Source organism: Hirundo rustica, chromosome 15 (genome assembly GCF_015227805.2).
Source record: "Hirundo rustica isolate bHirRus1 chromosome 15, bHirRus1.pri.v3, whole genome shotgun sequence".
NCBI classification, from domain to species: Eukaryota; Metazoa; Chordata; class Aves; order Passeriformes; family Hirundinidae; genus Hirundo; species Hirundo rustica.
In genome coordinates this window covers 12,435,748-12,459,938 of record NC_053464.1, presented here as the reverse complement: position 1 = coordinate 12,459,938, position 24,191 = coordinate 12,435,748, and the positions used below count along the sequence as shown (strand labels likewise).

General features: G+C 41.8%; 1 protein-coding gene across 2 annotated transcripts in view; it reads right to left on the bottom strand.

Annotated features, from left to right (window-relative positions):
- SDK1 (sidekick cell adhesion molecule 1) overlaps window positions 1-21,645 on the bottom strand; it is a 384,927-nt gene extending 363,282 nt beyond the window's left edge. For both annotated transcript variants that reach the window (XM_040078744.2, XM_040078745.2), the window contains exon 1: window positions 20,953-21,645. In XM_040078744.2, the coding sequence (XP_039934678.1) occupies window positions 20,953-21,412 (460 nt within the window). In that variant the 5' untranslated portion in view covers window positions 21,413-21,645. The remainder of the gene's footprint in view (window positions 1-20,952) is intronic.
- Window positions 21,646-24,191: the final 2,546 nt, after the last annotated feature.

Below are 24,191 nucleotides of genomic sequence, written 5' to 3'. Positions count from 1 at the left end.
CTAATGGAACTGAACTCCCAAGCACATCACTTTGCTCACTTTGACACCCCCATACAGGTAGGTAAACTGCACTGTATCTCCTTCCTGATAAAATCCTGACCCCAATAAAGTTACTGAAGTTTCAGCTGTATACTGAATGTAGTAGAAGATTTTAGATGAAATATTCCTTCAAATGTGCAGGCTATTTTCTGGGATCGTTTTCTCTTGAGAAGGTAACTGGATAGCCAACCAACAAGTCACTAGTTATCCAGAAAGCTTCCTATATCTCTTAGCTTGTCAAGTCCTTCAACAGGTTGAACACGAAAACTGAAACAAATGTGTTTTTCTGAAAAAAAAAAAAATCAAATGGATTTTGATAATATTGAATTATTTGCTGGATTAGCCTATACTTCTCTTGGACTGAAAGGAGAAGAAAAATCCACTTCCCAACTGGAAAAGGAACACTAAGAGATCATCTTCAACGATCTCTTTCACGTTTTGCATTCTTAATCCTACATTAAACTGTGCCAAATCCTTCATCTTCTCAACTTGAAACACACATATCCTCACGCCCCGCACAGAAGGTGTTTTTACTGAGCACTCGCTACTCCAGGCATCCCGTTCGTCCATGCCCGGCTCCTGCGGCCCCGGGGGCTGGAGCAGAGCAGCGCCTGCTCTCCATCCCTCATCCCTCCGCGTGCGCTCCCGGGGATGGAGCCCTGCTTCAAACGAGCCCATTGCAAGTCACACCCAGGGAGGGTGTGGGAGGGCGGGCTCGGGGGCGGGTCTGGGGTCTCTGAGGGTCTCTCGGCGGTTTCTCAGGGGTCTCTCGGGGTCCCTCCGGCCCCGCGCCGCCGCCGCCCCGCCCGCGCTGCCTGCGCCGCCCTCTGCCGCCCTCTGGCGGTACCGCCGCGGCCTCGCACCGGCCCTGCGGCCCCCGCGCTCCGCGCTCGTCCCCGGGGGCACCCCAGGGACACCCGGGGGACACCCAGGGACCCTGGCCGAGCTCGATTCAAGCGGCTCTCAGGCTGCCTTCAGATGGATATGCCCCAGCACTGGCTGTTCGTCTTTTTGTGATGATTTCAAAGTTTCCCGGTTCATGCAGCGGCTCCGCGGGTGATACAGCCCCACGGTCCCACGGGCGGCTCAGGACACCCACGGGCTGCAGATCCTTTGGCACCGCTCTCCTCCAGAGTTCCAGTCTGATACACAGCTTATTAACTCTAGGAGATTTGGGAACAGAAGCACAAAGTAACTTCACAGTTGAAAAGAAGTGACACGACGCACATGACAAGATAAGCAAAAAATATTATCTTCCAATTGGCAGTTCTCTTGAGCTTTCCTTCTATCCTTGAGTGTTTATGAGAATTCAGGATTGCAGACTTCATGCTTTGGGTCTCTGATTTCCTGGCTTGTCCTGGAATGTGGACTCTGGTCCTACAAAGAGCTTTCTTTGGCAAAAGTATGAGCTACTATCTAAACAAAAAATCCCATTCTAAAATCTTACACTCCTGCTCTTCATTTTCAGCCCATTTCAATTTTTTTTAAACCCCTCTCCAACACCTTTTTTTTTTCCTTCTCCCTGAAGCTAAGTACATGCAAGCAGTCTTCTTCCAAATTAAATAACTTTGGCATTTCCTTGGGTAAAGAAACTCAAACCCTACAAGTCCAATTAACAGAGCAATATAGTTTTACTTGAGTCACAGGTAATATTTCTTGAACTCTGAAATCTCCCACATTTTCTACACTTCAAGACACTTACTTTGTAACTGGCCTGCAAGAGCAGCACTTAATGCAACTACTATGAAGCAAGAAGGAAGCTGGACTTCGGTCTCTGATAACCGAAATTCAATTTTATCTTAAGACCTAAGTTAATGGTGTTTCCTCCCCAGCTAAGCAGTCCTGAGGAATCTATACCAAGGAGAATGCTGGGGGTGTCTGATTTAGCAAATGTTCAGATCTAAAGGATTCTCAAAAGACATGCCTGAAAGGTGACTGAGCTTGACATGAGAATACACTGAGAATGCACCAGACTGCACAGAATCACATCTGGAACGTCTGGAGCAGAAAACTCCACCATCGCTCCTGACTGAAGGCTGCAAAAGTGCCAGTGCCTACTGAAGGTAGTTTTCTTGTGGGTGTTTTCGTTGTGATGTTTTGGGGTTTGTTTTTGGGTTTTTTTTTGAGTGAAGGTCCTAACTGCCAACTCTTCCTCAGAGCTCTCATGACTTTCCAAGCAGTTTTCCAAAACTTGGCTGAGTAATCTCCTGAGGCCACAGTTTGGATATGTGTTTACTTGACTAAAAAAGGACAGCTCAGTTCCGTTCTTTTCAAATTTCAATGCGAGCAGCATAGGCTCATCAAACCCATGAAACAGAAATGGATTATGGATAGCAGGTGTCCGAAATACCATCTACTTTAGCAATCTGGAGTACTGGTAGGAGCAAAAGCAATTAGACTCTGAACTCAAGAAAATTTGTTTTCTACAGCTTGGATAGTTAAATAGTGAACAGATTGACAATGGAATCTCTGGAATGTCCCTTACTGAAGTGATTAGAAAACAGATTAAATAAATATCTGTCAGGAATTGTATTGGTATGATTGATCCTGCCATAGCCCAGGAGAATATAGTGTTGGACCTTTGAATCCCCTTCCAGCCCCCCTGCTTTCTTCTTCTCTTTGAGTCACTGAATTGCAACATCTGCATCAATGTGTTTTAGTCAATTTATCTTTTAAAACCATGCTCACAATTAAACAGATTTAATTCAGCCATGAAGCAGCAGATGATCACAAAAAGCTCACAGCCTTATGGCCATGGTGGGGAAGAGTGAGCCTGGAAGAGGGAGATTCCAGCAAGGCAAGGGGCTCAGAGACAGGTGTGAGGAGCTGGGAAGGCGTGCTGGTGCCAGGAAGCTGTACCAAGGCAGGGAGCTGTGTCTGCCCTTCCTGCACTGATGGAAAAGGACAACACCGGCAGGACTGGCTGCCAGTGCTGAGAGAGTCTCTTCAGCACAGGACACTGAAGCAGTGTCCAGCAGCAGCCAGGTCTGGCTGTTCCCAAAGGGAGAGCAAAGCAGGAGCCAAGTGTGGTTCCAGGCCAGGTGCAGCCCCAGAGCACCTGAGCACATCAAGGAGAGGAGGAACAGGGAGTGGAACCTGCTGACAGCCCCAGACAGGACAGGGGACAGTGACACTGGGGCAGAGCAGAGACAGAAATGAGTACAGGACAGCACCAGGCACATCCGGGGGGCATCCAAACCAGGCACCTCTCACAGAGGGCTGGGATCCCCCAGCAGGCAGGGACCAAACGCCCAGCCCTGAGCTGAAAGGGAGCTGGGGGCCCAGGGGTGGAGGGTCCTGGTGAGGCTGCTCAGGGAAATTGTCATCTAATGTCCCCAAGGCCCTGACGGGCTCAAAGCTGGCCTTGTGTGAAGTCAAAACAAGACTAGAGATGTTAGCATAAAAAAAGAAGATGCTCTGACTAGAGAGCAAAAACATGTGGCAAAACTTCAGTGATGCTCCTGACAGATTTTGTAGAAATATTAGGCTACTCGCCCAAAAGTACAAGAAATTCTTCACACCATGCAAAAAAATCTAGAGCAAACAAGGCCAAGCAAGACCAATAGGAAATTCTTCATTTACTAAGAATAATTTACAGAAATTTTTCATTATGAAAGACCTCAAATGACAGAGAGTTGTTGTTTTTTTTTTTTTTAATACAAATGATGATATAATTGAGTAGGGTAAAGCATGCTTGACTTATCAGTAGTATCACTTCTCACGTAGCTGAAATTAAGCTTTTGCTGAAGTAACACACTGAATTTGCCCTATGAAAAGAGTATTCATTTCATTAGTTTTAATAAAATTTTATGGAATCATTGCTCAATGATTTGAGGATGGGAGACTTAGCTAAATGAAAACCATAATCAAACCAGCCTTCCAAAACCAAAAATAATGAATTAATTCTCAGAAATATTCTTCAGCATCAGTTTCCAGCTAAGAACTCTTTCACACCACGAGTCAGGTCAAACTGCCTGTAGCTCTCCTGCCCTGGCTTAGCAAGTACCTCTCGTGTTGCTAAGATGGAAAAAAATGTTTGCAAGAAAAGGTATTTTCAAAGGTAACAGCATCTAATTACAGCTAAGCTGAAGAGAAAACATTTAACAGTAAAAGCAACTATTTTTAACATATTCTACCATTTGAGATCTAACAAGTGGGTCTATGCTCTACCCAACTCTTTGACATCTGCTTCATGCAGTTCAAATCACAAACCCAGCTTCAGGGTCACTTGAGAAGAGCTGAGCACTTGAGATTGTCAGCAGCTGCCTCCAAAGAGGAGTGGAAAACCTTGGAAAGGGTTAGCTGGCGTATTTCAAATTGCACACGTGATCCAGAGGGCAGGGACAAGATCACGGAACCTCCCACTTGAACTGTGCACCATTAACTGCAGATTATTCCAAGGTACTCAAGACAGTTTCTCAATTCAGAATTTATCTCTGTGCAGCCCTGTAGAATGGGGAACAGAGGGGGATCAACAGACAGTTGTAACAGAGTAAATTTCAAAAAAGGGAAAAGAAAGACAAATCTCCTTCCATGTAAACAGCAGTATGATGGCAAAAGTAACTTCCTTTTTTTCCTGGAGCTTTTTAAGTTCACTTAGTTCAAGCTTTTCAGTCATTGCCTCTATACTAGTAGAAACCTACAGATTTGAATTTATCATTTAATTTTCCTTCTTTTCCTAACACAATATATGTGACTAAGTCCCAGTTGATAGGTTAAGGGATCATTTCAGTCAACCTTTTAAACTTATTTTGCAATTTTTTTTCTTTCCTGACATTGCTCCATCCCCTCTGAGAAAATAATCATAATTATTTCTAAGCTAAATATCCTTTTATATATAATAAACTACTTAAAATACAAACATATGTTAAACTGAGCTTTGCTCTTTCATTCACAAGTATTTTTCTGCAATTTTTCCATCAGAGCAAGCCCCACAGAAGTGCTGTCTGAAAGGCAACAAATACACAATTAACAGAACCTCCAAGACCTCTTCAAACATCTGTCTGCTTATAACACAGATAAATACCCCAGATACTTCTCAAAGTCTTCTAAGTATGGTGCCATTGAACATACTAATTTTCCCTGCCAATTGTACATTTTTATATAATAGAAACTAGGTTGATGTCAAAGAACTGAAAATTACAAACCATATGTCACACCAGAAGCAGCTTATAAAGATTAGCATATTTATAAGACAAAAAATGCATTTTAAATAATGCAAATATGAAAACATCTTTTTATTTGTAAAAGCATTTTTTCCCTGAATCAAAAATATGCTTTTCTACTTCACTTTTACAAGATCAAAGAAATTAGATTTCATTCTCTAAGAAAGATCTTAGATAGAGTAATATCTAATATTGTGGAAAATGCCAAAAATCAATAATTTATCCTTTCAAACTGTAATTCCAGGCTCTAAACAATAATCCATTTTGTCCAAGATAAAACACAGAAGTCAGTCAATTTGGTAATGGTCATAAGGGCCCCAAACATTCCAAGCTGAAAACTACGTAGGGCAAGACTGAACTTAGAACTCTAGTTTTTAACTGAAATCCAGTATTTTTGACACAAGCTTATTTATTCATATTGTGTCTCAATTCATTTCAACAAACTTTTTAAACCAGCACTTTTTAAACTTTTTTAAAGCCCATTCAAAAAGTGTGAAAAGCCATGCTAATTGAAGATGGACAATTAAAACCATGTGTTTTCAGGATATGACCAATATGCAAATTAAAACGTTATTAAAACCAAAACTAGTGGACAATTAGGAAGATATGCTTATCGTTATTATGGCCGTTAACTCTCAGAGCAGCAATAAAGCCAGAATAATATTTGTCTGCCTCCCAGAGATGTGGCTCTCCGCAAAGCTGAGGGACTGACATGAACTTCAACGTATTCCTCATGAATTTTGTTGTATTCCTTCTGTTGCTATAATACCTCATTTAGCAAAATGAATTATCAAAATAACCACCAAATCATTGGGGTTGGAAAAGGCCCCCAAGATTACTGAGTCCAACTATTGACTGATCACCACCTTGACCACCAGACCACGGCACCAAGTGCCTTCATTTTTTTCTGAAATACCCCCAGGGACAGTGAGTCTCGGACCTCCCTGGGCAGCCCCTTCCAATATTTAACCACCCTTGTAGTGAAGAAATTCTTCCCAGAATAGCAGGCCAGAGAAAACTGTGCTAGTTAAATATATATTCTACCTAGAAGGAAAATGATTTGTTATACAAGAGTCCTCATGAAAAAATTCTCAGAAAAATCTTTCAAAATGTGAAAACTGACTAAAAATAACTTTCAATTAATAATTAAACCCACAAAAAAAAAAAAAAAAAAAAAAAGAAAAAAAAAAAAGAATAATTTGTAAAACTCCCTTGAATGATGAGGCCAGTTTTCTCTGTTACTGTGGCAGTCATTTTAAAAATCTAAGGCCCCAAGTATCAGATGTTTTTTCTATTATTAACACTGCTTTATGAACTAGTCAATATAATAAAGTCTCTAGCAAACTCTGATCAAACTATATTCAAAGGTTTGGTTCTTCTGTCTTTATAATTCTCTTCACTTCATCTGAGAGCACTCACACAACTTTATGATGCACCACTAATAATCTGTAATAGAATTAAATGGGTACTTTCCAGGAAGTCAGCAGCACAGTTACATGAGTATTTTTGTTGCACAGTTCTTCGAATGTACTATTCATAGCTGAGAAAGTACTTTAATTTCCCTAATTAGCTGTTCAGTAATACAGAAATATGCTAATTAAAATCTATTTTTCTTCTCTTAAATTATGTCATGCTGTCAAATAGATACAAAAAATGAATGAATGAATGATATTTGCAATATCAATGCAGTATTGACATTGTGCAAGTGCTCCACCAGCACTTGCTCCAATTATTTTGCCTTGAATGAGTTTGCATTGTTTAATTGTTCAGAACTTAATAAACAATTCTGTAGATGATGTATGAAGAGAAAATAGGATCCAAGATGGTCAAATAGTGATCAAGACACTATAGAAGATAAATGATGACGAATTTCTCTGCCATTCTGACCAATACTCAAACTCTTCTACCTGAAGCATTATAAACTGGAAGTGTTAAAAAGAGGGGATCCAGGAGATGGTCTGTGCTAAGTAGGTACAATTTTAAAATAGTTTGGGATGTGCTATTTTAAAGTGTAACAACACTAATCCTTGTTTGATGTGCAGGAACTTGTGGCTTCCATGCAATCTCAAAGATTCCATGCTGATTTAGATAAACAGGTCAGACTTCCTGGCACCAGAGGTGCTGCTGGGTGAGAGAGAAAATTGCAAAGGCCTCAGGATCAGAGCAGAGCTCTGCCCTCCACAGCCCTCAGAGATTCGCTCGGAGAAAACCCTTGGCAAGAGCCCACGGCTTTTAGCTAGTTCTCCTTTTGAACTTCTTTCCCCGTATCTCACAGGTGTGAGATATGTGTTCTATTCTCTGCTCAGGTGGATGGCATCAGGAATTTATAGATAAGAACTCAAGAAAGATCCTTCATCTTCCAGCATGGAAAAAGCCATTTATAGAGAAACTGTTTCTCCCACACAGGACATCCATTCTGCTAACCAAAGTCTCTGCACTAGCTACAAAAATTAACAAATAAATTAACAAACAACACCAAAGACTCAATCAAAAGGGCCAGGGCTAAAAGAAATCTCTGGAACTATGGAATACCTGGTTTTACAGGAAGAAGCTTATACTGAATAAAAAAGATACATAATAAAATATCATGAATTCTATCAGTGATTTTCGAAATCATGGCAACTAGAGGAAATCCTTTTCATTTACTTGTATTTTTCTGGACTATGAAATACCTAAAAGCTGGACAACTCTAAATAGTTGTGTTACTGAGGACACATATCTTTTCTTTGGATCTAGGTAAAGGAAAGGCCAGAGTTCAGAATAAATACTGCCTTCTTGAGGTTAGGGGATCTACACCTCAGGAATAGCCAAGTACGGGCAAATGCAACCCACAGTTCAGTATTGCTGTTTCTGTCTGGAACACCTCCATAAACAGCTAGTAAGATTTAAGACTTAGAAAAACTATCTAATTTTATTTAATAGCTCACACATATTCAGTAGAAGATTGATGTTTATGGCTGTCTTTTACTAACTTGAGGAGCCATCACACTGCTCTGTGCAACTTGATAAGGAACATTAGTCAAAATGTATTATATCTTTTTCCTTACTATACATATGAAGATACATAGAAGACAAGATTATGTCTTGTCTTTTCCTACTTCAAACAAAAATTCTGTTTAAAAAAACTAATTGTGGTTTTGATCATGTCAACAACCTGATTCTGTTTATTTTCTTAAACCTGTTATACAGAGCCAGATTATGACATAAAAGGAACCAATCCAAAAATAGCAGCAAAAAATCAACCATAAAACTAAAAGAGAAACTAAAATGTGTGACTCCTTGGCTTTATTAAGAACTGCTATGAAAGCTGCATTCTCAAAAGTCAAGTATTTCATCATAAAATCCTTACGTTTCAACAGACGTTTTACCTGGAAATCATACTACTCCATTACCAATCTGAATGAGGGGACAGACCAATATTTCAGTTCCTGAAACCTGCTGAAACACATCCTTTTTCACACACAGAATCCCCCACATTTGTTTAAGTGCACACACACACACACAAGGGAAAAAAAAAAAAAAAAAAAAAGTGACAGTAAGAAGGGGAAGGAGACCACTCTACACATTGACACTGAAGAGCTTCATAGGAATGAATCTGTGTAACTTCAACAACACTTACTAATAAACCCCACTGTATACATTAATTCTTCTACCAAAAAAGTTTTAAAACCATCCCAACACAACTGAAACTTTTAAATGTCTAAAAAAAATTAAGAATCTTGTGACTGCAATAAAAATATTTAAAGCTTGTAACTCTTCAAAACTCTTTAAAGTATAAAGCATGTCAGAGAATGTTTCTAACTTGTAATCTCTACAGAATGTAGGCTAGAATTAAAATCTCTTGCTTTCATACATCACATTATTATATTAATATAATTACCTTTGTTATCATGTTCAACTAACTCATACAAATCTTACCCTTCTTTTTTATATTAGTTGAGATGGCCTCCTCCTACTGAAAATGTTCACTGCAATTAACTTAACTTCTGCAAGTTATAAAATACAAATGTATATAAGGAAAAAATATAATGCCTTTCTGTGCTACACGAATATGAAATAAAGCACTTCATGTGATTTCCCACAAATTTAACAACAGACTTAGTAAGTGACCAGTAGTTATGAGAGACCATCTTTTAACAAGGACTCAAAGAGAAAAGGCTTCAAAGAGCTTGAAACCTGTTGCCTTTAGCTGTTTCTTCAAAGATGGTACATCTCAGAGCTCTGCACTCTTTGTTTCTGACAGAACTGCTTCACACACAGTGATATGAAAAAGCACCACTAAGTAATTGAAAAACCACAAGTGTTCTGCCTCTAACACGATTACATTTCACAATGCAGATTTATGAGATTCGAGATCTCCATTTAAGATCATGCCATTTCATACAGTTTCTCTCAGTCAATATACAAGGTACAAAATGAAAATGCATTTACAGATGCAGTCATTTGCTGGTTTGAGCTGAGGATGAGTCAATTTTCTTCACAGTGGCTGGTAGGGGGCTGCGTTTTGGATTTGTGCTGAAAAGGAAGTTGTTGGTAACAAAGAGATGATTTTGTTATTTCTGAGCAGCCCTTGCACAGAGTGAAGGCCCTTTGTGCTTCTCACCACTCTGCCAGCGAGGAGGCTGGAGGTGCACGAGGAATTGGGATGGACACAGCCTGGACAGCGGACCCAAGGGATATTCCAGACCCTCTGGCATCATGTGAAGCTGGAGGAAGCTGGAGGAAGAAGGAGGAATGGGGGATGTTTGGAATGATCAGTTTGCCTTCTCAAGCCATCGTTAATCGCCGTTAATGAGCTCTGCTGCCCTGGGGATGGCTGAGCACCTGCCTGCTGAGGGGAAAAAGTGAAGGGGTTGCCTTGTTTGCACACACAGCTTTTGTTTTACCCGGTAAAATATCTTTATCTCAACCCACGAGTTTTCTCACTTTTACTCTTCCAATCCTCTTCCCCACCCCTCTGGTGGTGGGGGAAGTGAGTGGCTTTGTGGTACTCAGTTGCCAGCTGGGCTTAAACCATAACAAGTCATAAACACAAATCATGCCTAGAAATCTGAAATTCAGCAATTTATGCATCTAAATCACAAAAATACTCTGTCGACAAAAGTCAGAACAGTAAAGGAACTTCTGACCCGCATCAGAAATGGGATTTCAGAAGCCTTGAACACACTGAAGACTTAAAAAAACTCTTCAATACATCAATCACTACAGACAGTTCTTCATCTGTACAGTACATTCTACTGCCAACTTACTACATGAGTTCTGAGTAGCTGTGTGTTCTGTTTGTCTTGATGCAGCATCTAAACAAGCAGGCAAACACAGTTTTTTTAGCATGTAGCCACTGCTCCAGAATTTTGAGAGAGCTGAGGTTGCTGGATGTCTGGAAGAGAGCTGCAAATATGTATGAAGGCAACATTTGCCTTTCACTCAGAACAGAAGATATGACTGAATTATGAGAAAGCCGTATCTGGCAGCTCTAGTACTGGTTTGGGGAGCTTTTCAGTCAAGGCAGTCATGTGCAGAACTGCACTGTAACTTTTATCATGTCTTGTACTTATTTGCTGTCTTTTCTGAGTTTCATATATGCATATATATCCCCATTGTCTTTGTCACATGTTAAAAGTTTCAACAGAAGTCTTCTGGTAACCGCACAGATCTGGATGTTAATGAAATGAGTGACAACTGGGTGCACTGCACGCTCCCAACACAACACTCGCTAATTGGTTACAGAAAATGTGCAATATGCCATAATTTACCAAAGCACCAATGTCTAATCACTTCACGCTGCAATGAATTTCAAGCAAACATGAGTAATTATGCCATTAGTTTTAATAAAGTGACAGCTAGCACTTACTCCACTCTAGTGAACATTTGCACAGAAGTGGGTTTATCAGTGTTTATAATCTCCTCCACCTCTATAGAAGGACTCTCAGAACATGAAGAATTTTTTTAAGATTTGTTGTGACATGTATGAACATTTGTTCATATGTTAAATGTGGAAATCCAAAATTACTCAGCACCTCCTTTTTTATATACTACATGAAAACTTCAATTTCACTTGTCAATTATATGGATGAGACTGGTCCATATCTGCCCATGGGATGATTTGCAGAGCCATCTTGTCTTCTCTAAGTGGCTGCTCCAGTATTTTTTTTTTTTATACTGGAGTTGAATCATTTGAATAATATAAAAAAAAAAGTTTTAGATTTGGCCTGGACTTCCTTAACAGAATCAGTAAGATTTTCACTCTTTGAGTTTAAACAGGCACAACAGTTAACACTGCAGGTTTTTACTGACACCAGTACACCATAAATATGTCTTGTTCAGGTTTTGGGTAGCAGAAGACAGAGCTACATCCAGTAGATGAAAGCTAAAAATTATACTCACAAGAAACCGGAATGGGATTGACAAGGCATCATTTTAATTATGATGCATTTACATAGTGAATGTAACGTTGAATTACCAGCACTTAAAATTCTGAGTTTGACATGAGTGCCATTGACTCATAATTCTCAACTGAAGATTCAGAAAAATATGCTTAAATATTTGACCCATTAAATGCTAATAATGAGCCATATATAATTAATTAAATCTGAGTAAGATTGCTATCAACACTTGTATAGAGAAACTTGAAATGAAGATGTTAGGTACTACATAAACAGCTTGAAGAAAACATTTTCAAAACAAAAATCTTGCTTTATTATTCACTCCTTCTTCAAACTTTTGTATGAATGGGACGCTTATCTTGAGATTCACTTGAAATTTTTCTGTTGATGATTTAATTAAACAATAGCACCACTGGCCTATCTTGTAATTGAATTAAGCTCAAGTCAATTGTCCTATTCTCCCATTTCCCTGAAACAAAACACCTGAAAGTGAATTTTAGCCTTGTTCTATGGATGATGAGCACTAGCATGGTCAGGCTCTGTGAACAGGAAACACCTTCTCTCAGTCAATTAATTTTATGAAGTTACTATATAAAATACGTATTCTTTTCAAGAGGAGGAAAAAAAAAACCCAGAACAAAACACTGACCTCTCATTAGTTCTTAAAGGTTAAGAAACTTGCACAGCAGTTCCAAGAGAGAATAAAATACACAACCTTAAAAAAGAAGTTTAAGATAAAAAGAAAATATTCTTTCTAGTTAAAATACGGCATTTTAGATAATTATGGTTGCACATTCCAATGCAGGAAACTAATTCAACAATAATCTGCATATCTTTCTTCATTTAAGATACATCTGATGTTGTTCACAAGCAAACAGTGATGTTACAAATTCTAGAGAGAAATGGGAAATTAGTTGATAGAATTTATCCTAAAACCTGGTGTTTGAAGTGGTATTAAAATGGTTTTTAAATTCGGTTACTCCATCTTCAAAAGCAAATCTAATGTCTTCATGGCAATAAAAATAGCAAAAGTTGAAACACAGGAGTTACTGTTCTTGATCTCTCACCTCTTAGACTTACCTAACATTAAAAAAAAAAAAAAAAAAAAAAAAGAAAGGCTGGGCTAATCTACCATTAAACTATCTTCCTGCTCATCTGCTCTCGACACGGCCTCCAGCACAATAAAAGCCCTGCTTAACACAATGCAAGTGTCCTAGAAAAGGCACTCTGTGCCCAGGGGGAGGATCAAGGCGGGATCTGCTCCACATGGCAAGTGCAGAATCAGAGGGTTTAAGCCTCCTCCTCAGCCCGTCCCTAGCAGGAGGCATTACTTGTTGACAACAGCACGGAGGAGCACTAATCTGAGAGAGAGCAGGAGCACATTGGGGTAGAGGCCGCGTCAGCCTGAGACAAAGGGATAAAGACAACAGAGGGAAGGGTGAGGCACACAGATGGATGTGCGCACAAACAACAGCACGGCCTTCACCCTGGCACAGCCGAATTGCCAGAGCACTATCAGCTGTAAAAAGTCTTTTTTTTCGTCACAGCATAAAACATAAGTGCCAATGACTTTGTCCTCAACAACAGGGACAGAGGGGAAGAAAGCACAAATGTGCTGGTTTGCAAAAGTTACATTCGCATGATAGGTAGGATCTGGTTTTATTCAATCTCTTGACCCTGAAGGAAAGGAAGCAGTCACAAACAAGAAAAATTTTTTGCACGTCAACATGCACAGATTCAAGAGGGCTTAAACTTATCAGCACACACATTTAGAAATACTGATGGAGAATTCCCTTCACCTCCTCCCAAGCATTTCAATACTCCAGCAATGCGTTCCATGTCATGATAAATGTATTATCTTTGAACTGCAGGTACGGCACTGCACCATATATTTCTTTTCCAATTATCATATACCATTTAGTTACTTCAAAGTATTTAGTCATGAATGCCCTCTGCACTTTTTTACAGATAAGAAATAAGAAACAAGGGACATTCATTCCCCAATGCTCCAGCAAGACTGCGAAGACAGCGTTAGTACTCAGTCTGTATTTAACACAAATGTTAGGTGAGCAAACAGCACCAGTTTAACAAAATACATTTTTTCTAAGTGTCTAAACATTTTAAATATTTGCACTACAGTTCCATTATTTCCTTAGCACCTTCTCTGAAACAGTAACGTTGCTACTTAGTTATCTCCTCTGAACTCAATGCCAAAACCACATATCAAAGCCACAACATTCTCAGCTCATTAATACACAAAATTTGACAAATATGAACCTGAGGATGAAAGCAGTGTCTACCAGCTCTTCTGATTTCTTTGTGTTATAATGAGTTACAAACTTCAATTGCAGCCTGGAATCAATGTGGGACCCTTCTGGCAATACACACTGGAGCTAAGTTATCATTATTCTCTACTTTCTGGTCCAAGAGAGCAATATCCAACAAACTATTTTTTAGGTAACATGTTAGACCAAGGAGTTTATTAGGAAAAATATATGGCTTAGAGCTTAAAAGACCATAAAGTGGTTTAAAGAGACCTAAGGGGCATTGATTTATCTACCAGAATCAACTTTCTCTTCAGGCTGCTGCAATAGAGCATGGAAATTAGAAAAACAGGATTAAAGAATCACATTATTTGCATAAAAAGCTCTAATGCTTTATTGTTTATAAAAATGACACTTCAAAAGTTATCTGAATGATGTGACGTAAGATTGTACAATCCACTATCTTTCATTAGAGCTGTTAAAGACTTCCTTTAATCTGAGTTGTTCGAGCTCACGCCTCCTCTTTTTAACCTACTGAATCTGTGCATTAAATAGAAACATTAAAAAGCAATGCTGGTGAAATTTGCAACTTAAGTTGCAAAGTTTCTTTTTGTTTAAGAAGAAAGTATTATGGCTATTATCAGCATACGGAATTGAGATATCAGGGGACTAGGGGAATTTTCGTATTTCTTAAATTTAGCATCTACCTTATAAACTCAGGTAGGGAAGACTCCACCCAACAGAGGGAGAAACTCATTGAAAGGGACTTTGAGAGGAAAAAAACTAAACTTCTATAAACCACCTCACTTCACTATTTTCTCCCCAGGAGCAGCAGCCTCCATATATTTGTAAGAAGTCAGGCCATGTACATTCCCTTGTGTTTTGTCAGAATTGGAAAAATCCCTCCCAACAGAAGTTGATCTTACGAACACTGCCAGAGTCATGCCCTGGCCAGGCTGTCCTGTCACCTCGTTTGCATTGTCCCTGATGCCTGTGTGACCCCAGTTTGAGCTAGTTCAGGGAGCTGAACAGCTGAAAATTAAAAATACTCCCCTTAACAAGACTAGATCTACCTTTCTAATCTCAGTGAGGGTGCCATTTGTATTGCACCTCAGGGGCCTATCACTGATAAAACGCAATTAGCAACAGACCAGTGTCTATTCTAGGAATAGATTTGTTATTTTCTATAGCAAAGGCAGAACAAAAAAACCTCTCTTTGTGAACCAAAAATTCAAATGCTCAAGGTACGATACACAAATATCACATTCATCTAGAAGTCAAGAATCCGTGCCATGAGCAGATCCTACAAACCCAGTCACACATGTTTAAAAGCAATGAAGTTGGTATCACTTTAAAATAAGAGGCTCCTCCCTTCTCAGCCTTGTCACCCTTTGTCAGACTGGCAAGTGCTACATCAACTAATTCCTACAGAACCTTCCGGGGCTGTGGCATTCCAAAGGCCATGTCTGTAAAGAAACTGCAAAGTGTTACTTTACTCCAGGGGCAGATATAACTTCAGAAACCCCAAGTTCTTTGGGAACAAGCCTTTCCATGAAGTTACATTTTTGTTCTTCATGAGCTCCATGCGTGGTGAAGGGTCATCTTTGAGGCATGTGCAGCAAAGAGTCTTTATTCACTAGAAAATACTCACTTGATAGTCAGAAATAGAACCCAAATCTCACCAATTACTTGCTTTCCATCTGTAATAACTGTGAGTAGTCTAATCCAATGCTATGCTATAGCTGCTAACAGTTCTTCCTTTGGTTCACACAAAAGTCTTCTTGTGCTGAATTTAAAAGATTTCGAGCAAATGAAAGATGGAGCCAAGCACTAACAAGAAAACAAAATACTGAAAAACTGATCAGTGGGCAGCACTCAGTCTCAGTTCTGACTGTGTAGACAGGAAAAATAATAGGATCAATTTAAACTTAATCATAATGCACATGCATATAGAATTTGTATTAAAGATGGGAAGGTACCTTACTTCTGGCATTTTATAATCTCTACACAAATCTTACGAAAATTGCTCTATTTCCTATGTTTTAACTCCAAGAAAACACAATCTTGAGAATGTCAACATATCATCAATTTGTTCCTTAAAAGCTATTTAAATACATATTATGTATGTACATATGCAGAGGGAGGAGGAAAGGCATATTTCTGTAATGAACTCAGCATGAACAAGATTTTGCTCCATGAGGAATCTAATTGCCTCTAGTCAGCCCACAGATTCATCACAGCAAAACGGTCCAGCTGGAACAAATAACCAGGCCATCCAGAATGTGATATTCAGGTAAAGCTGTATAGAAAGTTGATAAATGCATGGAAATCTTTTGAGTCAAGAATGTGTTCCAGACTGTACATATATGGTGGTAAGAACAATAAGGCAATTAAAAAAACCCCTCTCAGATCTACAAAAGCCCAATCCCTTCACTTGCTTCCTGATAATTCACTTTGAGATTGCTTTTTGGTATTTCTATGGTTTGTTCAAGCAACCTCTAAAATATTAGACATTTGCCTTCGTTATTCAAAATACATGACTATGCACAGAGATGGCAGAACCTTCCAGAACAACTTTTCAAGGACACAGATTTACTTTCTGTCCTTCTTAAGTGAAGTGAAAGCCACAGAGCAGAACTGCTACAGCCTCTCTCCACACCCAGGTCACTCCTGCTCTGAGCCATCTCCTGGCAGTGCATGAACACAATGATAATCAAACACCCATTACTTATGGTCTCCCTTCAGCTCTAACAGGACCATTACACTGCACTCTCAAGGAATCATCTGAAACACTGCACTTGGAATGTTAATATTATGTGTTCACAGCTCTTTGAACTTGCTGTAAGAAGTCTTTAAGAATAGGTACTTTTCCAGCAAAACATAAACATATAAAGTCACCACAGTAGAGAGAGTGAGAAGTCACATGACCTGGCCACAGAAAATGCCAACTATCTCCACCCCAGTTCTACTTAGACTGGGCCTGGATCTACTCCTCCAAATCAATTGTGTAATTATTATAATTATATATACAAAAAATTCAAGTTCTTAAAAACTAGCACATATTTAAAATGCTCATCTAAAGAAAAGAAGTACAAAAGGCAAATCCAATACAAAATCTTGAGCTTCCAATAAAGAGTAACAGAGTCTTTTGGAATTAGAAATGGTTCCTTCTACATTTAGTTCAGAATCTTTTTCACTCTTCAGTAGGTGTTGCCCTAACATTTCACCATCTTTCCGTCCTTCCAACAACCAAATGCTCTATGCAAGTTGTTTATCATCTCTGCACCTAATGCAGTTTGAAATTTGCTTGAAAAGGCTTCTTACACTCAGCATATTTATAATACACCAGAACAAATATTTGAATTAAGGAAGTTGGGACCCAGAAACATTTTCATCTATCTACTGGGTCATGGCTTCTTTCAAAGCATAATTCATATCAATACCACCTTAAATGTACATTCAGGTATTTGTAGAATTCTGAATATGGATTTGATTAAGTAGCATAAAAAGATTACAGTTCCATTGCCATAAAACTAAGAAAAATCAGACAAACTTTGCTTTCTTAATATTTAAAGATACCAGGTTCCTGCTGGGGAAGCTTAAAGCTTTGCTCTGCTTTTATCTATTTAAAATCTTTCTGAACAACAGCCATCAATCCGAAGAAATATATTTTAAGGTATTCTTTCATTCCTCAACAAAAGACAGACCTTGGGAAAGTACTTAAATCCATTAAGATGCATGTAGAGTAGCCTCTAGCAACTTCCAACCTATTTAAATAAGCAGATTTTTTCTATTTCCATACAAATATTCCAGTAGTTTAGTAAACATTTTGTACCTCAGTAGGCATCAGTGTTTGTTAATCTCATACATAAGGAATAAATTCCAATGCTGCAGGAGCTCTGTGTATTCCCAGGACTCTGCCCAGGCATGCAGACCCCTGAGCCAGACGTCTCTGCAGGAGGATGTTCCTCCAAGTACAGCAGGCAGCGACTGGGGCCAAATGATTCACTCCTCCCATCACCTCACAAAGTCTAATTTGATAATTATAGTGATTATCAATTAGCATCTCATCACTATTTGATGACACACGATGACTTGAGGCTAACTAGCATCTCGCACATCATTTAACAAAAATGCCACAAAAAGAGGGCTGGTGGCAGAGGCCAGCAGGCAGAGAGAGCTGAGTAAACAAAGGAATGCGCAACAGTTTTGACACTCTCACAGGTTAATTTTTCTGAGAGGTGCCAGTGCAGACATCCCCAATTGTGAGGGGCCCTGAGCAAAGCCGCAGCCATCCCAGGAGTGGGAGCTCCATTCCCAGCCTGGGACAGGCCACAACCTTTGTCTTCTCTACCTGGAAAGTCACTCCCAACATGAGAAGGCCTGCACAACAACACTAAGGTTCGAAGAGAATCCTTTATTACTCAGCACAACAACCCAATGAATGTTTTAGACTAATTAAACTCACTTCAAAAAGGAAAAAGGAAGCAGATGAATTTTATATTGAAATATGTAACGCAACTATCAGAAGACAGAAGAGCTGAAGAGCTAAGCACAAAATGAATTTACAAGTGGTTTTGTCTACAGTTCACCACTAGATCAGCTTTCACAGGGATGATCATTCAAGTTTAGAGAATACTCAACCAGACTGTTGCAGCTGAAACTCATTTCTTCCATTCACCTTGGACTATAAGATACTTGATCTCAACAACTTTACCTGATCTGTTTCCTAGGAATGAAGAACCTGCATTTCAGTACGCCTGAAACGCTTCCTAGGTCTTTAATGCTGGAAAAGTTATTATGGAAGAATTAGCTGGTTATAGCATTGTATTATGATTCATTCAAAAGAGCCATGGCCCATGTATTTAGAATGTTCATTTCCTTATCTTATAAAAAGATTGAAGTCGTGTAATTCTCTCATGCATATGACCACATCATTCCATTAAAAACTTCTGTGGCCATAGCAGACTTTCCGTTTTCACAAAGGACTTTTATAGAAATTGTCATCTTCTCTCTAAAGTAAATTTTTGCATAGAAATGATGAATGTCTTAGAATCCATTAGAATTCGGAGTGCAAAAAGAACCCGTAAGTTAGAAATTAATACAAATTTTGTGAAATTCCAATAAAAGCCCTCTACATCAAGACCTCCACACTGGTTTATATGTCAAATAATTCTTATGAGGACTAACTGTAATCTTCAGCATTATATAAAATTTTAAATGTTTTTTATTTCTGCATTACATAATTGTTTCATCTTTCATTAATGTCTTCTACACTTCACACCTTTATCTGCACCAATATTTTTCAGAAATAATGTATCTTACTCTCTTCCCTTCCCCAGCTCGCCTTAAATACTCTTAGTTACTTAAAACTAACTTGCTGTAAGACTTTTTGGGGGATACTTTGTATACACTACATAACTCCCTGAGATATACTATACTTGAAATTGATACTACTGCTAATGCTGAGTAATCTGAAATGAACTATTGAAAAATTATGCTCTACTATATGCTGAACAAAAGTTTCAATTCACTTTTAATCCAGTAAGATGTCTCATTTACTTCTAACCATAGAAAAACTGCTTTACATGGCATCTAAAATGATTCCTGAATCCCTGGCACCTAAAACTACCTTTTCTGGGGTTTTTTTTCCATTTTTAATGTAAACAGCAAGAATCATAAGCATTAATCTGCCAACATGAAGCATCATATTGGCACCTATCAACAACAATTACCAAAAGAAAAAAAAAGCAAAAGTGACGTGAATTTTAATTTGCAGAGATAATTATGTCAGGTATGGCTTGTTTCAGGATAACAATGCCCTGTTAGGGCTTGCAGGCCTCAGCAGAAGTAATTTGGGAATAGCAGTGACAGCATAAACAAAGCACCGAGAGAGGTTTATGAGGGTGGAGTCCATATAAAACACTGGATTAAATCTCTTCTGTATCCTGCGGCTCCAAACTTTCCGAGGATGCAGCAGTAAACCCAGAGCAGACAAACTACAGCAGACTTGGCTTCCAACCCCTCTTCCTCAGCACACGATCCCTATCCACTTATTACAACTGAATGCACTGTTGTTGCCCGTGAAATACTTGAAAACAAAGAGCTAAAACACAAAGACCATTCCCCTTCATGGAGTCTTAACTTCCGCTTTTGATAACTAACTCCTGGTCCCACACGATACAGTTCGGCATTGTCCAGCACACCCCACTTCAGCCAGACAATGCACACAGCAATAAAACTCAACCCAGCAAAGAAAGTGAAAGCTGCGTTTGTTCAGCGTGTTATTTGGCGCAGCCAACTGTAATGCTTCTGCCTGCCATTTATTGTTTACTCTGTCAAAGGATTATTAAGAATTAGGCTACATTTGGCAATTTTTTGAGAAGGGAATTTACATGCAAAGTGACTGACACTTGGTATTTAAAGTCTATTGGTCGACTCTGACCCTTCGTTTACAAGTGACTCATTTGACTGCACGGATCTCTGATGTGGAAATGCTCAGATACGAATCAATTGCAGTTTTTGTCTCGGGTAAATGTTACTTGGCAATCCAAAAGAAATGAACAATGCTGCGACCGAGGCTCACATAGAATAGTGCTCGTATGTTTAAAGAATTCCTTTTACATGCCTGGTTTAGTTCTAGTCGGAGGATTTATGACTCCCCTTCTCCTAATAACTTATCTCAGAGCACAGTGGTTTTAAACACACACACAGACACAGACACACACACACACACACACACAAAACCAGCGGTTAACTCTTTTGCTGCCTGAAAGAACAGCACGGATGCATTTCAGTAAATTTAAAAAGCAGGCTTAGTGCTGATAGGGATTGTGATTCTCCGTGGGAGGCTGGGATAGGGTAAGCATAGGACTAGAAAGGGAGAGACACACGTAGGTACGGTTTGCAAATCCCTGCTCCATAAAGAGACGATTGTGTGTAAGAAGCGACCATTCCTACATGAATCAGCTCAGTGCGAATTCTGCAGTGTATCTCTGATAAGGATAAAAGTAAAAGGGTTTCTCTGTACCCGAGCAAGATTCCCTTCCTCTCAGAAGGCAGATGCAGCATTTCTATAAACAAAAATATCACTAGCCCTACCTTGTGCCAGTGCTTGCAACATGTGGAGCTGAAGCAACAGAAACGCCCACCATCCCCGACAGAAGATGAAACAGAAGTTTAACTTTATCATCATTCCGCCTCGCCTGCTATTCCTTCGGGCAATAATTTTGCGATCCACGTTTCTTTCAACCGGCATTGCCTCACTGATCCCCATCCGATCCGACTGGCTGCCACTCCTGACAGCGCTTTGGTCATCGCTCATTCCGCACCCGCGGGCCGGGCTCTCTGTGGAGGGTCGGGAGCCTGTGCCTCGCACTCCGGGGGGAAGCGAAGCCCCCACTCGCCGGGATCGGCGGGCTCTTTGATTTGTGCTCGCTCCGCCTGCAAGCCGGGAGCAGAGCTCCGTGTGCCTCCCGCTATGACAGTCGCCACCTAAGTCAATGTTTCTTCTGGAGGTATTGATTGCACCAAAACAACCAGTCAGAAATGTGAAACACATGTTTCTCTGCACTGTCACATCCGATGGCTTCAGCACAGAGGGAATAAGTTCATGGGCGTCAGTATTTCAGTAAATCCGGATCCTTCAGCACATCGCAAACAGGAACAGGGAGAAACTGATCCATCTTAGCAGCCACCGGCAGACAATCCAAAGAGAACCTTTTATACCGCAACAGTGATGGAAACTGTTACCCCCTTCATTTTTATGGAGCGTGGTGAGTTCTCCAGCATGTGTCCCATTCTCCTGTAAAAGGTAAAACCCCTCCGACTGAAGTGTTAAATTCTCTTAGAAGGGAAAAAAAAAAAAAAAAAAAAAAAAAAGCGTCAAGGAAGAAAAAACTAATTGAAAGTGTCTCGTTATTCCTTGCGCTAAGGATTTATTTCAGACAATTTCAAGATTAGCCATGCAGACAGAGTAGTCTCCCGATATCCCCGCAAAGCTCTGCATAGTTTATATTAATCCGATTTTCCTTGGAATACAAATCTCTACCGTCAATAGAAGGGTTTGAAGGGTCCTCGAGCAGGTAAATCGAGCAGCTCTGGCTGTGATTCCAGCTCGCTGTGCAGTCAGTCAGCCACAGGCCAGTGCCGGTGTCACTTGAACTCCTCACGTTCAGCCGGAGCGGAGGTAGGGAAAACCTCAGTTGATCCTGTCTCCCTCCTCGAAGGCTGGTGCCGATCCCCTCCCCTTGCAGGGAGACCACGACAAAAATCACCTCTAACAGGGAAAGCGCTTTTTCTCTGGCCGGTTATGGACGGAGCAAGGAAGCAAATCCTCAGCTGGACAGTGTCCGGGGGCGGGGGGAGCGAAAATCTCCCGAAACAAACAGCAACAAGGTAAAATCCGAAATCCTCCCAGCTCTGCTGAGCCGGGCTCTTGCTCTCCTCGCTGATGCAGCCCAGGGATCCCGGTTCTTCCTCCGAGCGTCTCTCCCTCACAGGCGCTGTAAACACAAGGGGGAAAGCGCGATCACAACAGCGGCAGCGGCGGCAATAAAATCCAACCGAAAAAAAAAAAAAAAAAAAAAAAAAAAAAAGCGCTGGAGGTTTTATATTTGAACAATGCATCGGGTATTGTTTCAGTCCCGCCTTCAGTAAAGGGAAAACTTTCGTGGGAGATTCCCTCCCCCCCCCCCCGCCCCCCGCCCTTGTTAAAAGAAAGGAAAGAACAGGAGTACTTATAAAAGAAGTGCACCCAGGATAAAGGCGAGTTAAAAACAAAGCACCTAAGCGCGAAGTTGATCAAACACGGGCCCCGCCAGCTCGCTCCCGCCCCCGAAAGCCTCCTCAACTTTCTTCACCGCCTCGGGCGGCGGCGCAGCGCGACCCTGCCCGCGGCCCCCGCCATCCCCCCGCGCCCACCTCGGCGTCCCCGCCCCGCGTCCCGGCTCCCCCTCAGCTCCCTCCGAACCGGCAGCGGCGCTGCTGGCTCACCTCCCAGCTCCCCGCACGGCTCTCCCGCCCACAGCGCCTCAGCCCACCTTCCCCTGACCTACACCTCACCAGCGGGGCCGTGTCTGGGCTGGGAAGGGCGTGGGGAGGGGGCGCATCCTGCGCTCAGGGGATGCGTGCGCGTGTGTGTTTATCTGTACTCGCGTGTGCATCTGTTACGCGTGAGCCACTGTCGGGACTGGGCGGTGCGGGGCTGTGAGTGGGAATATTTCAGCGCGGGTTCCTCAGCCGCGGGAGGGGGGGGGGGCACACAAACAGCGCCGTCGCCATCCCCTCACGCCGCCGGGCTCGGCGGGACCTGCGCTCCGGGATCCGGCCGGGGCGCTCATTGGGCGGGCGGCGCGAGCGCAGGGGGCCGCGCGCGCCCGCTCGCGCAACAGCCGGAGCTGCGCTGCTGTCTCGCGCCCCCCTCGGCCCCCCCACACACCCCGCGGCGCGCGCCGGCCTGAGGGGAGACGCGGCCCGCGCTCCCCGCCCTTCGTCCCTGTTGTTTGTCCTCGTCCCCATCCCCGTCCCCATCCCCGTCCCCACCGCGGTCCCGGCGGGGCGCTCCGCCGCCGCGTCCCCGCGCTAGCAGCGCCCCCTATGCCCGCGCGGCGGTGCCGCGGGCGGGGACACGCCGGGCCCGCCCGGACAGGCCGGGCCGCCGCCGCCGCCTCATCCCGGGCGCGCCCCGAGGCGGCCGCGCTTCCTTTGCGCCGGAGGGAGAGGAGCAGGAATGTGGTGACAGAGCCAAGGGAGCCCCGAGGTGCGAGTTAACCCCGTCCCTGGGCGCTGGGCTGTGCGGTGCTGCACGGTGAGGTTCTGCCCCGTGGAGGGGAGCGAGGGCTGCAGGTTGGCGGAGCCAAAGTTGGAGGTTGGCTCCTTCTCCTTCGGCCTTTTTGGCAGGTGGTGTGTGATGATGGAGCCGTGCAGCGAACACTGTGCGTTATCACATCAAACACGAGGTTATTTCCCCTGTTATTGACAGCCCGTGTGATGCGTGTCTGGCAGAAGTGTCTTGCCCAAGAAAGCACCTTTTTCTCAAGCCTTTGTTATTTTACAGCATACAAGAACGTAAAGCAGCTTCACAGTTTGCACCCCAGCACAGGGGAACACTTTCCCTGGTTCCCTGGCAGTGTCTCCTGTGCCCGACACCTGCCCCTCAGCTGCCTCCCTCTCCAAGCTGTTCCATCCATCAGCATCCAGAGCTGCAGGACAGCTTTTCCTCCTGACCCTCCCTTTGTATCTCCCAGGTACATCTGTCTGCCAGACTCCCTCCTACGCCAGTCCCTGCTTCTTCTAGTATCCAAGAGGTTATTAAGTTTTATGACATCCCTTGTCTGCCC